The following is a 14,721-nucleotide window of genomic DNA, read 5'->3' as shown; positions in this document are numbered from 1 at the left end:
CGGCGAACCACAAACTGCCATGGTGGGACAAGCAGCTCTTCCTTGGCTATATTTACTTAATACTACTTATCCACAAAACGACGGAGCGAGAGGTCTGGTGAGGGTGGATGCTGGTGAAAACACTGTAGTTCACGGGCGATAGTAAATTCAACGGTACAGGGTACCCGCTAAAACGTATACGGCACACTGTAACTCTCATAACTATGGTATATAGTTCATGGCCGACCGTAAATTCGACGGTGCAGCGTAACCGCTTAAACGTATACGCATACCAAATGGTACACAAATTTGTGAAAATGTAACCTATGTTAAGGGTTGCCAGGATTCGGGTGTATGACTAGACAGTGTTGGTGGTTCCCGTTTGCGTCTTTCCTCGTGGATTCCTTGCTTGCGTACATGCACGCTGCTGTTAGCTTAATCACTATAATCCCTTACTCAATTGCAGCCTCTATTCCACAAGCATGGTCTTCAGCTACTGCGTTATGCGCAAGACCATGCGGCGCACATCAACCCACGGCTTAAGGACGTGTCTGCACGTCTATGAGTACCGTGTCTGACTCGGGATCTATAGGTCGCGTGTTTGATTTACATCTTTCCGTCCCGTTCCACAGGATTGCCCCGAGTTAAGCTTTCACCAACTCGGCCGTGTCACGTGGCTACGTGACTTCACACAACCCGTCGACCAATCAGTGCCCGGATATCTCACCTCTCAACTGTTACCCGCCAGAGGCACGCTCGCGATTTTCCGCCCACGACGCCGACGTCCGCGATTTGCCGCAGAACGGCACCCTTAACGCGCCGTGGCGTTAAAATCATATTTTACGAAAATAAACTTCATTACAAAACTCCGTTTTCCGACGTATTGAAGAAAACTTCGATTGCCGGCTCTCAGAAGGATATGGTTCGAGGTCCGTACGAATATGTTCCCAGCCATAATCGTATGGCAGTTTTCAGTAACGGATACAATGCGAGGTTGTCAAGAAGCGTGTCCCCCACCCAGCAGTCGCTCCTTTAAAAGTATACGTCGCCCCCGCAGGTTCGCCACAGCGACGGGAAGTCCCTGGCCATTGGTCCTCCAACGGACGGCTCCGATTGGATGCGCTATTTGAATCGCGCTCCCACCCAGCTAGACCAGAACCTGGTGGCGTCTGTACGCGAGGGAAAGTTCTACTACCGCACTTGCAGGGCCATCGGCGCTGGCCAGGAGCTGCTCGTGGAAGAAGGTATGGCGTTGGCCAAGGTGGAGCGGCCTGTCGACAAGACACTGGACTGCAGCAAGCCAGGGCAAGGTACATGGCGGTATCTATGACGTGTGTATGACCAATATTTATTAACTTTCTACGAACGGTCGCCTTCCCTGCCTAAAATGCGCCGTAATCCAGGTTGCATCGGTGCGTGCGTTAGGCGTATCCTAACACTGTTGTGGCGCCAGGTGAAACTGCAGCCCACTAAGAAATAAACGCTCATGAGCTGGAGCTGGCTTCCGTTCGTTCTCCGAAAATGTTGACGTGATCAGTGTGTCAGTAGCGAGGAAGTATACGTACGGATAACCGCAGACCTGAATGCACCCGCGCAGGCCCCGTTAGGAGCAAGACCTCTCCATTCGCGGAGCGCAAGAACCCTGCCGAGATCAGGGCCAGGGGAGTGGGAAAGGAGTAGTCTGGGGAGGTCTGCTCGTTTCTGGCGCCCACAACAGTGCTCCGTTCATGGCTGCTTTCTGCTGCAGTTGCCGACGGCGGCGACAGTGGACAGCGCCATGCCTTCACCTGCGACGATTGCAGTAGCCTGTTCTCCTCGCAAGATCTTTTGGACATTCACCGGCGGACCAAGCACAGGCCGCTGCAGAGAGCAAAGCACCGCTGCACATTCTGCACTTACTCGAGCGATCGCAAGTACGCCGTAATTTTGTCCTCGCGCTTTTATCAGACAGTAGATGACTTTATTCACATAAATAACGTATACTGCAGTGATAGATTACTCTTCAGGAGCGCTACAAGTGTTGTTTTTCTGTACAAAGCGGTGCAAAATCTGCCGAAAATTGCTGCCTTCTCTAAAATTTGGAGGGGATGATTTTCCCCTCCAAACTTTGCCTTCCGCGAGCCGAGGCTTACGTGTGAACGGACATATATTTTACAGCGCACCGCTTCGGCACCTGTTCCTGGACTGAGCATTGTATAGTCATCGTCAGCGCTGAAGTAGTGAGTCATCGGCGCACCATATGCCACCAGGTGGCCGTGGAAAATACTAGCAGTGCGACGAGCCACCTGCCTGGCTATCAGGTGGCAGATTGTAAGGAATCCCATCTCCCATTAAGAAGAGAGGGAAGGGAGAGAGATAGAGGCAACGGGTCGTTGTGCGGTATGTCCAGGAGGCGCAACCAGAAGTGGTTGCCACAGGAAGAGCCCGGAGGCCACTTACGAGGAAGCAGGAAGTTATGACGAAGGCCAAAATAATGCATTAACCTGAGGGTGCTGCTACATGAACAGTCGAAGGATGACTACAGTTTAAGCCGAATGTATGGCGAGAGCGCAGAAACGCGCCTCACCAAAAGGGTGATAATGAAAGGCGGAGGAAGGGTGCGCTTCCGGTGAGTAAAGATAGCAGCGGCGCAATGTGGAAAGGTGTATGTATACGTGGACAGTGGAGCATCACTGGCATGCCTGTGTGAGTTGGTAGGTGGCATGCATTGCAGGCACGGAGCTGCTATACCCGAGTTGGCAAATTGGTGAGGTGTGAATCGAAGCCAGTACCATCCCGTGTCAGACATGCGACTCGTCGTACTTCATGCAAGGATGTTTTGCGTGGTTTGGTTAACAGCGGGGCTTATATGTATGCCAGGAGCTTTTTCACATAAAGTGATAGCTTATAACAATGGGCCATGTGTATCTGAGGTGTGTGAGATGCTTATGTGCGAGATAATAGAGTTTAAGAGAACTTCTTGTCGGTCTTGTTGGAGCTGACCACACACACGTATCCACACAAGCGGAGAATGCAGAGGTGGCGCTCTGTCCCACAGTCTTCGCTTCCGTGTCTATATGTGTGTGTGGTTTTCGGTGCCTAATTAAGTCTACCTAGATAATAGAGGTGCAAGTTATGGGAATAGTGACTAAGTGAGGAGCACATACGGAAGCGGAGCCCCAGACTGGCGCCAGTAACGCAGTCATCTTTGAGGGCGGAACTTGAGGGATGCATGCAGATATCATCCGCGGTGAAATACGTTTTCACAGAATATAAACCTGTCCATATCGCTCGTATTTCGCAACAGGCGAGGTCGACGAAACATGGCGACAGGTGTCATGCCGGGTCCTTCTTGTATGGGGAAGGAGAGTTGAATGACTACGTGAGATATGAAGGACATATATGAAGGACCAGCGAGAGACGAACAGGGAGGTAGAAAGCGAAAAGTAGTGTGGCAGGAAAAGGGGGATACGGGAAGCAAATGAGTGGTCTGTCGGGAGATTGATGGACCAGGGAGAAAGGGGAGATGGTGAGATGTAGAACGCATCCAGAAAAAAAAAAAAGGACGGAAGAGAAGGCGAAAGCGGTACACAGTGGTCCGTGGCCGCTTTGATACATCATTGTAGCGCTCCGTGGTTTTGATCTGGCGTAGCGCGCAATATTCGCATTTCTTCACATAGGCGATAACGCGTAGCGGGCTGCAGAACAGTACGACAAACGCATATATGTATACATATGCCGCATAAATACCGCTGATCGTCTATTATTGATTGTTTCTTTTACGTAATTGCAAAAACTTGTAGTGACTCGCTGCCAAGGCGGTAACCGCATAGTCATCATAGTTACCACCGTGGTGCTGCATACTGTAAAGCCGCGCCTACCATAGACGTGGCGGCATTACCATTCACTCGCTTGTGTAACATGTGTTCGGTTAGCTCTTCTGAAGTCGCCCCGCCCCGCACGGTGGCTCAAACACTGGCCCCACAGTGTGGCATGATCCTATTGCAAGTATATTGAGCACACTAACACCGTGTTTGGCGGTACCCAGTCCAGTAGTTGCAACATTATCCTTTCACTGCGATACCTGACAAGAAGAAAATTCATCGTCGAACTCTTGAAAACGCAGGGAAGACGTCACCGTGCACGCGAGGACTCACCCGGGAAAGCGACTCTTCCCGTGCAGCGTCTGCCACAAGTCCTTTCCGCACAAGAACCTCCTCCTCTTCCACCTGAGGACCGTGCACGCACAAGAAATTAAGTGGCCCGAGTGCCCGGACTGCGGCCGACGCTTCGGACGGATGTCCGGACTGACTCGCCACCGCAGCGTTCACTCGGGAGACCCGAAGAGTTCGCAAGAGAGTCCTCAGTGACTCCCTTGTCCGAGGTGCAGTCAACTGCGCCGCTTCCACTGGGCCCGACATCTGCTCACCCCAGGGAGAGAGGAGCTGGTTACGACATCAGGACAAGACGCGCGAAAAGAAGGCGGATTTGGGAAGAGCGGGCCTTTTGTTTTCTAGGCTAAAACTTGAGGAATAATATGGTTCTTTAGGTTGGTTGGAGCCACATGATTTCCCGCAATGCAGCGCAAGGACACGAGACACTTGAGTGTCCTAGTTTTACTGCATTCCTTGTGTCGTGCCCTGCGCTATAGAAAGCTGTGCACTCACAGCAGCAAAAAAGAAATGTGCTGAAGGTGTCGTCGCGGCTGGGCAATGTAAATAAAGAGGGCAACTCGTAAGGGTAACAAAGATCGAACACAGAAAAATAGAATTCGCACCCCTGTATACAGGGAAAAGAGGGAAGTAAGCTGTGTTGGTGGTGGCGTGACACCGATTCGCAGAGCCTGTATCAAAGCAGGTAGCTGGAATACGCTTATTTTCTGATTAAAATCTTCGTAATGTCGGTATGGTATGGTATGGTATGGTATGGTACGGTACGGTACGGTACGGTACGGTACGGTACGGTACGATACGGTATGGTACGGTACGGTATGGTATGGTTATGGTTATGGTATGGCATGGCACAAAGAAAAATCAGAGGACACGGCGCTTGTCGTGTGTCTGGTATGGTATGGTATGGTATGGTAATGTATGGTATGCTATGGTATACGATGGAGTACTGTATAGTAAAATATTGTACGGTGTGATGCTGTATGATATATAGTACGGTACAGTGCAGTATGCCATGGTATGAATGTCATGAAGTGCAGTGTCATGCAGTGCAGATAAATTTTGAGCACCTGAAGGTATTGTTCTTGTATTCCGCCTCCGTCCATAGATACGTCCCTCGAGCTCATCCGTCCATCTCTCAAGTCACTAAACCATTGCGGCGGGCAAGTTGAGGTCAATAGGCGTCGCTTGCTCGGGGCGGCATGTTTTCTAACAAAAATATACACATGTGCTTCAGCATATCTACAATTGCTTACATCATGTTAGAAGATTTCACTGCTACTCGTTTCGTTTCCCCCGAATTTGCTAGGACCAACTAATACTGCCATTAGCGTCAACATTATTTTGGCTATTGCACAAATGCGTGCAGAAACCTTCCGAAATGTCGACTCGACGCTGCCAATATTTTCTGAGTGTGCATGTATGAGTCTGCCTATCCCATATAATTCGCTTTTTACAAATTTGAGTCTTCTTCCCAACTTTATTATTCTCTCAATCCTCTAAACGCTGTGCTTTCTTGGATCGATATCGATTAATTTTAGTGCAGGAATGCATTTAGGGCTAAGTTTTAAAATCAGTTGTTCATCACGGTTCCTTCCACAAAAGCTACCGGACATCGATAGGTTAGTGAGCTAAGGGTTTCAAAATGTATCGTTTGTTTTAAGTATTACTTCAAACATCGTCAAGTGAAGCAGTACTAATGAGAGAGGTTTAGCGACATTGAGTACGCACAAGATTGTAAGTCTGAGAGTTTCTGGCATGTGCGCCCGGGCACCAAAAATTGACGCCGCCGCGCGGTACACACCCGTTCAAACGAATTGCGATGGTGGCGCCGGACAGTGGAGCGAATTTTCCTCGAGGTTGCCGAAAATTTGATAGCTCGGAAGCAATGAGCGCGTATGCATTTAATGCTCAAAATTCTGCACTCAGCTAAGCCTTCACTCGTGCTTGAATAACCATTATAGTTTTGGACATCAAAATTGCTGCTAAGATGCCATGACTTCACATAATGGCGTCGTCATTCTACCCATCGTCGGCACGTATGAATTTCTGCAGTGGAATAATCTAGATGCAGCACGAATCAGACTGCCAATTTCTTAAACAACTTAAATCGCGTCACCATGATATATAGCAACTGAAACTTTCCTGGCCTTTGGTAACCGCAGTAATCCTGTGAAAGATCTCGTTTTTACCAATACACTCGGACTTTAAGAATGGCTGCTACGACAGCAGTTAAGTCGCCTAACGCAGATCATCGCGTGGGCAGTTTGACAGATCTGGCGTACCACCGGTGCACCGGGCCTCCATCACAGAAAACAAATTATTTTAATAGGCACTGATCTTCGCAGCGAGCGACGTTAGTCACCCTGTCTCTTGAATAAGACCATCGATCCTCATGCTGACGTCTACGTGGTGATGGCCTTCAAATGTGGGAGGTGGTTTTCAGGCATCCTTAACAATCATTACGAAACGCAATAGTGTAAACTGACGCAAACAGATAGAATTTGTGATTTTGGAGTCAATAGAAATTCGTCCTTTCCTTGCACGTGCATTGTTGCTCAATCCACCACTTCACTACGATGAAAGAATGTGTGAAGCATTTATTCTCGACACCTACGCTGGGACGCCATGTAAGACCGTGGCGGACACTCAAAGGCGTCAACAAACTCCGGCATGTCGAACATCGGCCACAGGCACTTTTGCCGACTACTGAGAGCCGTCTTGCTCGACGAACCGCAAGCGGCGAGACAGAAGCGTAGAAAGAAGTGCCTTTGCACTGTCTTCCAATATACGTTGCTGTGTGAAACTGTTGCAAAGTCATCCTTGAGCGCGGCGTAAGCCACGCGAGCACTCATCAGCCAGAGTAAAAGTTCTCGCTGAAATTCGTCGCTTCTCTTGTTATTGAAGGTCCATATGCCTGCTCTGTATCCCTGGAAGGTGACGTAGCAGTTCATGTGGGACATGTACAGGCGCGTGGCTTCCGGTGTCCAGAGATTCTCACCAAGCTGCGTAGAGCCAGGAGTTAAAGCCTTCAGCATCTCTCGGGCAACGATGGCTCCGAGAGTACCGTAGTTGAAGAACCGTGAAGCGTTCTCCCTGTAGAAGACGTCGTGTGTGAGCAGCGCTATGGGAACGAACAAGGAACCGTACTCGTGCAGGTAAAAGGCCCTAGTCTTGAACTCTATAGCAGAATTCACGTCCCACGTGTAGTCCGGCGGGTTAAACTGCATCTGCCGCCGAGCCTGAGCACGTACGCTGATGTGATCGAGAAGGAAGCTTGTGCCAAAAAGAGAACTGCGAAATTCGATGTTGTTCTCATGAGTGGCAAGCTGCTGACCGGACACAAACTCTATGGCATCGAGTGACTCACGCAACTTTGAAAGAGTAGGGTCTTTCTTCAGCTTCATCAAGTAAGTCTTTCCTGATCTGATCGCCTTCTTAACGCCTTGCAGCAACTCATAAATTGGATCAAACGTGGCATTGTCCAAGGTACCTATCAAGAGACGTCTGGAGATCACGGACCACACAGGTGACAGGGCGCTGTTCATAGACGCAACGCAAGTGGGTAAAGCGACAGTCTGCTCGCTTCCTCGGAACCTCTTCACATAGTCGAACTGAAGGAGGTCTGTCAGGATCTGTACCACGATGTACCAGGGCAAGAAGCCAGGCGCCGCGTTTGGGAAGAACTGTAGAGCGCTAACTGTGCTGTTATAGTTGCGTACAAGGAGCAAGACGCTTTTGAAGTTGGATCTGCGCGCGAATGTGTCCAGGGGACCGGTTGCTACGGCGACCAGTTCCGGAGGCTCCAGATGGATTTTTCCGCTCTCTATTTTCTGGAATGGTGCCTCTTTTCTGCGATAAAATGTGGCAATGCGGCTGTCTAACGACACTATCTTCGAGGCCAGTTCTCGCGTGGAGCTCTGGGTTGCGGATGTTGCTGCGACGATTTTCCTGACGTAGTGCTCGAGCACAGCTTTGATAGGGAACGCAATCAGTAATGGGATTCCGCGGAGAGCGTACAACACTGCCGTAGACTTTGCTTTGTGTGGCCTCAGCCTTACAAGCCCGTTTAAGTTGAACCTGAACGATACCTCTGAACCGGCTGCCATCGCCTCCAGCGAGGAGGTGGCGTTCACGACATGGTTCAGTCTCAACTTTCTGAAGAATAGCTGGACTTCCTGTGTGAGGTCGAGCTGTCCGTTTGCCATGTGCGTCAAGCATTCGGACAGGAGCCTCTTGGCCGTGTCTACGGCCTCGCCAAGCTTCTCGCTGACTGCTGTATGGGGCGTTGATGCAATGACGTCCCGCGTCTTCTCCATATACCGCGCCACAGACTCTTCGAGGAAGCTGTCCCTTTGTCGGCTCTTGATCCAACTGCCGCAAACGTGCGCGTAAAAATCATCGCACGGTCGAACTTCGTGGTCCAGCAGCGACTCGAGCGCTGCTTGCGGTTCCGCGCAAGCCGGACCGTCGCAGGCAATGAAGGACGCTGGGGCAACACTGGTCTGTCGTGTTTTTATGAAGTAGATGAAGAGACAGACGATGCACACCACGAGACAGCTTGCCAAGCATATGGGTCGCGGAAAAAACTCGACATTCACGCTCGGCCCTGCGGTCAGTGTGCCTGCATGTAAACATAACTCGTGATTAGATGCGATACCACGCTCTATAGACCTTGAGTTGTCTCAAGCATCATTGCCACTTCGGCATGCTTTTTTAACAGGAAACAAAATCTGTTTGAAATGCCAGCAGCTAATGTGACATGACTTCATGAAAACAGCGCACCACAAACGGGACAAAAAACAGAAGGCACGCCTGAATGAGAAGGAAGAAAATTCCTTAGAGCCATCAGTTACTAGTTAGCGCAGTGTTTGTGTACAGTCATAAAATTTATGAGCGTGAACGCGGCAAACCATGTCGCGATGTACAATCAGCGCAGCTTAGCCTTGGCAGGGAGTTCACGAGCGAGATAAGCGCAGTGAAGGCTTTTAAATGAGCGGATGCACTCCGTGCCGTCAACGTGATCAGTTGCCTCGTCTAGGTGCGCACTCTGCGTTAGCTGCCTAAGACACGTGGTGGTAACACCTCAGGAAAGGCGCACTGCTTGCGCAGCGACAAGATTTATGATCTGCTGTCCAACTCTGAATTTTGCATATTTTATTTATTGCACCAGATTATCGCTATACACATGCATTGGAAAGCAACTAGACAGCGGTTTAGTGCCCGTTCCTTGTTATCAGTTAGCGCTGTGGGTTGCTGACAATGAGCGATGTAATAGATATAGGTGCGTTTATATCGCACGCGTAGTCACAGAGTGCGGCACGCTTTGCCGTGTTGACGCTTATAAATTTTATGACTGTACATGTGTATGTACGTGTCTACTGTTCTTCATCCCGATTAGGGTACACGGTTTTCTTTGTCATTATCAACTGGCCCGGCAGGCTTTCCGTAAAGCAGTTAACATGCCGCGATGCTTTTCAAAGGGCAGTTCGCATAAAGATGCGCTCAGTGAAAAAGCAGTTTTAAACTGGATATCTTCAGGTTAGTACACGGCAGTGCTATTTCAGCGTTACGAACCTGATTTCTGCCAGAAGCACGTGGGAATAAACATGCTTGCATGCGATGTAACGGCAAAAAAAGTTTCCGAGTGCGGAATGGAACTGGTCTTCAACAACATCCCACACTTGACAACAGGAAAATCAAGTGTCATATGTGGAATGAGCGTTTTGGCGCATCGCCTACATGTAAGCACACAGGAAATTTCCAACTATTTTCTACTTATTTGCTTTACCAGTTTCTCATCTGATTAACTATTACGCCGGCACTTGCTAGAGTTTACTAATACAATTACAAGCTGCGAAATTATGTGCCTGAGGCGGAACAATGTTTATGAGACACTCGCTCAGTTGTGTCTTCGTCTTGTCAGGGCTTATCTTCGTTGTAGACGAAGACAAGTCCCCTTGTCGAAACGTTGGCTCGGCTTTCGATCTGAGGCTCCCCTTGAGCCCTTCCTTTTTCTCTTGTTCTCCTCCATTTGTCAGTGACAAGTAGAGTTCCGCATTGCACGGCGTTGTAGTTTAATTTCGACCTAGAGAATTAGCTTTGTAAATGCGCCCTGTCCACCCTGTGTTCTTATTTCACTGCCTGCGTCGGGTGTTTCACCTACGACTGTTAGCAATATTAAAAATACACGTCTTGAGTGACAAAAGCACCGCCTTCGGCAAAGCATTGCCAGCGGTAGGGTGCGCATCAGAATACAGCTAAGGTGTCTTAAATAGCAGGCTGGTTATCCAGCATTAAACAGTTAACGTTTTAACACCCTGCATACCCGTGTCTTCTGTACGTTCGCTTCCCTACAACTCATTCTTCCCCACCTTACACTGACGACGAGGATGCAGCATAATTGATAAGGTTGTAGCCACCACATGCAAGTACCAGATCGTTGTACATATGGTCATCTGAAGAGTAGTGCGCTCTAGAGCATACCAATCAAAATATTATAAGGCATAACTAGACCAGTGGGGACTGCGTATTATATTGCAATCTAGGTTTCAATCTAGGTTTCACGTTAGTTTTTGGCTCTCTAAATGTGCTCTGTCCACCCTGTGTTGCGGCACATCACCGTTTACTCCATTCCTGCCTTGCCACTGAAGCGTGTCCTGCTCTCTGTTTTCACCTCGTTGCCTTCTATTTACAGCTCATTTGTGTCGTGCTCACTTGGTTGACTTATACCAGGTATCCGCAGCAGAACGATCAGTAGGGATGAGAGACGCTGCGTTTTCGGAATCGCCTGCAAAGTATCGGCCACGGTGATGATCGGCGCTCCTCTGGCGCCCATTAAAAAATAGCGACTCTTAAATGCCCCGCTCCATGGACTCTTCCTAGTCGCACGCGCGCATGCCAGAACGTCCGGTACCACCTCCCGTAAGGCGTCGAAAAAAGGCGTGCACCTCCACGATGAATAAGAGGGCGCAAATGGAACGTATAGACACGGAAAAGAATACAACACGACAAGCCTTCTTATTCATCATAAACAGCTTTCAACTAGCCCAACTTTCCAATTCTGGTGCCACCTCCATGTCCCGCGTCGTTCCGGCTCGCTCAACCCCTCGTCCCGACCTAAAAACTCAAAGAAATGAAGGGGGCAGTGGAAAAGACTTCAAGCTGTGGACCAAAAACGCAAGGGGAAGATCGAAGGGGGAAGAGTAGAGGAAATGCGCGTGGTCCTATTGTTGCAAACTGTACACTGCTTCCGAAGCGTCTACGTGCGCGGATGATCATGTACAGATATGCGCCGCGATCGCGCCGCGTCCGGTGCATGAGAAGACCGGTTCCAAAGTAGGCTTGGGCGCGCAGGCGCCTAGCGCGTACGCCTAGGAAGTGTCCATGGAGCGGGGTGGAACGGGGCGTTCGGTTTCTGAAAGAATTGAGAGTAACAGGTTGAGTGAACACCAAACGAAAGCGTCCACAACCAAGCCTACCTGGACCACGGAACACTGTGTAGGCATTCTCGCAGTGTCCGTTTTGCTGCTTTCTTGATGAAGGCAAACCAGGAGCCCGTTCAGTTCAGTTCAGTCGTGTCCGACCCTTCGTGACCTTATGGACCATATCACGCCACGCTTTCCGGTCTCTCACTATCTTCCTAACATCACATAACTTCATCTGCAGTGCCTCGAGGATGCCATCTAACCATCGCGTTCGCTGCCTACCCCTTCTCCGGTGACCCTCAACTTTTCCCAACATCAAATCTTTCTCCAGCGACTCCTCTCTTCTCATCAGATGACCAAAGTAGCTGAGCTTTAACTTCAGAATTTGACCCTCCAATGAGCAGTCAGGGTTTATGGTCGACAATATCGACTGATTTACCGCAGGTGAAACATTAATCAGTGACCGCTTCGTCGTTTGCTGTCTGTGTGGTCTCTCAAACTCCTAACGGCATTTCGGTCTACCTTAATCAGCAGCAAACGTTCAGCGCTCTAGAGGGCTTGGAAACGAGTACATTGCAGAACTTCTTACCCGTGTTCAACTGGGATGGAGTCCTCTGGATCGAAGGGCTTTCTCCGGGCGATCCGCTGCCGCGGCTGTCAGCCTGCCGGGCGCTCATGCTTCTTCTTTGCCCACGGATTCTACCAAGCACGAGACTGCAGGTGAACGGAATCATCGGCGTATTTGTACAATTATATTTAATGGGAGAATTTAGGGGGAAATAGTTGAATTCGTTTCTTCGCCGCATGGGATATAGGACGCTATAGGAGTCGGATGGTTTTATTGGGTCATTATATACCTCGCGATGCCTTACAGTGAGACTGGGGCTGATAAAACTTTATATACGGGAAGTCGGCTAGCGTGCCGCAGGCCGTGGAGACGTTAGGCGACGCCGGCCCATTCGACGGCCTTGAACTGAATGCCAGGGTCATCGCTCGACCTCAGCTTGTCCGAAGCTTCTTTAGAGGGATCAGGCAAGGGTTCGTTTGCCCGCCCAGATCATATGCTCGAAGTCGTCTTTCTCCCGCAAAACCGGCAGATGGGTTTCATATCCTTATTTATAAATTTTGATATGTAGTTTGGGTTGGGGAGGGTCCCCGTCTGTAGCTGTCTCCATATGACTCGTTAATGTCTGGTCAGTGTTTTATGGGATGGTGGGTGTGTTCTTCTTATTGCTTTGTAATGTGCGGTGAGTTTGTGGTATGATACGGCTGGCTCACCGAAGGGTTCCGGTTTCTAATTTGCACCATCACTCGGCCGGATAATACTCGAGTGTATTGGTGGGCAGCCTCATTTCTCGGATTTCCCGCATGAGCTGGGGTCCATTTTTGATCTCTCTCAAAAGAGGAGATTCTCTCATCTCACTGAGTATTTGTGAGGCGGTATTGGAGACTCCTCTAGCAAAGTTACTGATCACCAATTTGGAGTCGCTTATTATGGTGGTTGCATTAGTAAAGGCGATGGCCGCGGTGATAGCGGCCTCCTCCGCCACAGGGGGTCTGGATGTGGAAACAGTCTCAGCCATAACGAGTCTCGTTGGGTTAATGCTGGGGTGTGTGACTCCACATATCGAATGTTTATTAGGGTCTTCCAAGTCTTCTGTGGCGTCGGCGTAGATGAAGAAGCTTACAACAGACTGGTTCGTGAGGCAAGTCCTGTCTAGTCACGGTGGCCATTTCTGGGATTCTGGTGGACTTTCGCGCCACCTAAGTAGGACTGTCGGCTATGGTGGCTTCTTGCAGCTATCTGTACAGCTGTTCTCAACTTGCCAATCTGTTAACGTTAGATTTTTTCAACAAATCGAACAGATATGTTTAAATAATTGTGAGTCCTGCGGAGACTGGAAACGAGCTTGAGGGCTACACTTTAATAAGAAAATCCCCAAAGTTTCGGCAGATTCGATCAGACGGGCCCAGAAGCATACCTAAAAAGGCAGACTCGAAATAACATAGATCCCATATCACCAGAGTCTCGAGGGAAATGACGAGGCCAACAATAAACTTGTTTATTCATCCTCTGCTCCAGTTTAGGTCGGGAACATGCAAATCGAGAAGACAACGACACCAGCTTCACCACGCATATTTGCGCCATGAGCCGACGAACAAAAAAAAAAAATGTCATACGGGGAAAGACTAGAGGTACTCGAACCATCGCGGAACATTTCATCAACCTGCGCCCGAATAGCCTCTCGTTCCTTCGCCGACGCTCGGTTGGCGGATAGGGCGTTCGGTGGGATTCGTGCAGTGGCGACCCAAGTCAAGCACAGAATGCTGCCGCATCAGCTTTTCGATGAGCTTGTATATTGAAGAAGATGAAGGCGACGAAAAACTGAGGGAGAAGAAGAAGAAGCAGCAGCTCCAGCTTTTAGAGACGGAGTTCAATATGCGGCCGGAAAACTCGTCGACCGTTTCCAACAAAGCGGCGAAAGCGCCGTTCATAGCAAACCACGGCTCTGTGCTATCGGCCTCTGGAGAACTCTCCTGCTTAAGAGACGAGGTCATCCTTGTCAGCGGGGCGGGCAATCAAAGCAGAGAAGCACCCGGCGACAAAGCATGTAACGACCAAGTACGGAGACAGGCGGATAGTGTGAAAGGTGAGGCTTAAATTGGTTTGGTTTATGTAGTACGGTTTCAGATGCCGAAGCGACTCCGACTGGGAGGGGCGCTGTAGAGGATAGCTCCGGAAATTTTGGCCACCTGGAGTTATTTGACGTGCACTGACACCGCACAATAATACACTTGTAGGGAGATTAACTCGAACCTTATTCACTCAATAGGTTCCAGACGGTAGAGAAATGAATGAATGAAAACTTTATTTCCACCGAAAAGGAGCCCTTCATCTCCCGCCCCCGGCACGCAGGCCGGGTAGCGGGTCAGGAGGGCCCCGCAGGCTGAGGTCAGGTGAGGTTACAAGCACTCTTCACGGCCTCAGCCGCCAGGCGGGTCGCGTGCCGCTGAACGGTGGGATCTCCGCTCCGCAGCCAAACCTCCCAGGCTTCTCTACTATCAATGTTAATGCCGGCGCCTGGGGAATCGGCGCATTGCCATATTATATGATCTAGCGTGCCTTTTTGTCCGCAATTTTTACATTTAGAATCTTCTTCCTCCCC

General features: G+C 49.7%; 1 protein-coding gene across 1 annotated transcript; it reads right to left on the bottom strand.

Moving 5' to 3' along the window:
• Positions 1-1,704: 1,704 nt before the first annotated feature.
• LOC146173028 (neprilysin-1-like) lies at positions 1,705-12,231 on the bottom strand. Its single transcript, XM_084585102.1, has 5 exons — positions 12,144-12,231; positions 6,745-8,751; positions 4,246-4,379; positions 4,116-4,187; positions 1,705-1,839 (listed from the first exon to the last, which is right to left on the bottom strand). The coding sequence occupies exons 1-5, from the start codon at positions 12,229-12,231 to the stop codon at positions 1,705-1,707; spliced, it is 2,436 nt and encodes an 811-aa protein (XP_084441228.1).
• Positions 12,232-14,721: the final 2,490 nt, after the last annotated feature.

Source organism: Amblyomma maculatum, chromosome 11, assembly GCF_055883805.1.
Source record: "Amblyomma maculatum isolate TAMU_Amacu chromosome 11, ASM5588380v1, whole genome shotgun sequence".
NCBI classification, from domain to species: Eukaryota; Metazoa; Arthropoda; class Arachnida; order Ixodida; family Ixodidae; genus Amblyomma; species Amblyomma maculatum.
Note: the sequence above shows the minus strand (reverse complement) of the source record. Positions and strands in the feature narration are given on the sequence as shown.

What these genes read in the sequence shown, in the direction of transcription:
- LOC146173028 (XM_084585102.1), bottom strand. Translation starts at nt 12,231, where the DNA reads ATGAGCGCCCGGCAGGCTGACAGCCGCGGCAGCGGATCGCCCGGAGAA. An exon ending in GTCTTACATGGCGTCCCAGC is followed by an intron (nt 4,380 to 6,744) that starts GTAGGTGTCGAG and finishes TGGGGTGAGCAG; the next exon opens with ATGTCGGGCCCAGTGGAAGC. An exon ending in GGGAAGAGTCGCTTTCCCGG is followed by an intron (nt 1,840 to 4,115) that starts GTGAGTCCTCGC and finishes TGCTCTCTGCAG; the next exon opens with CGGCCTGTGCTTGGTCCGCC.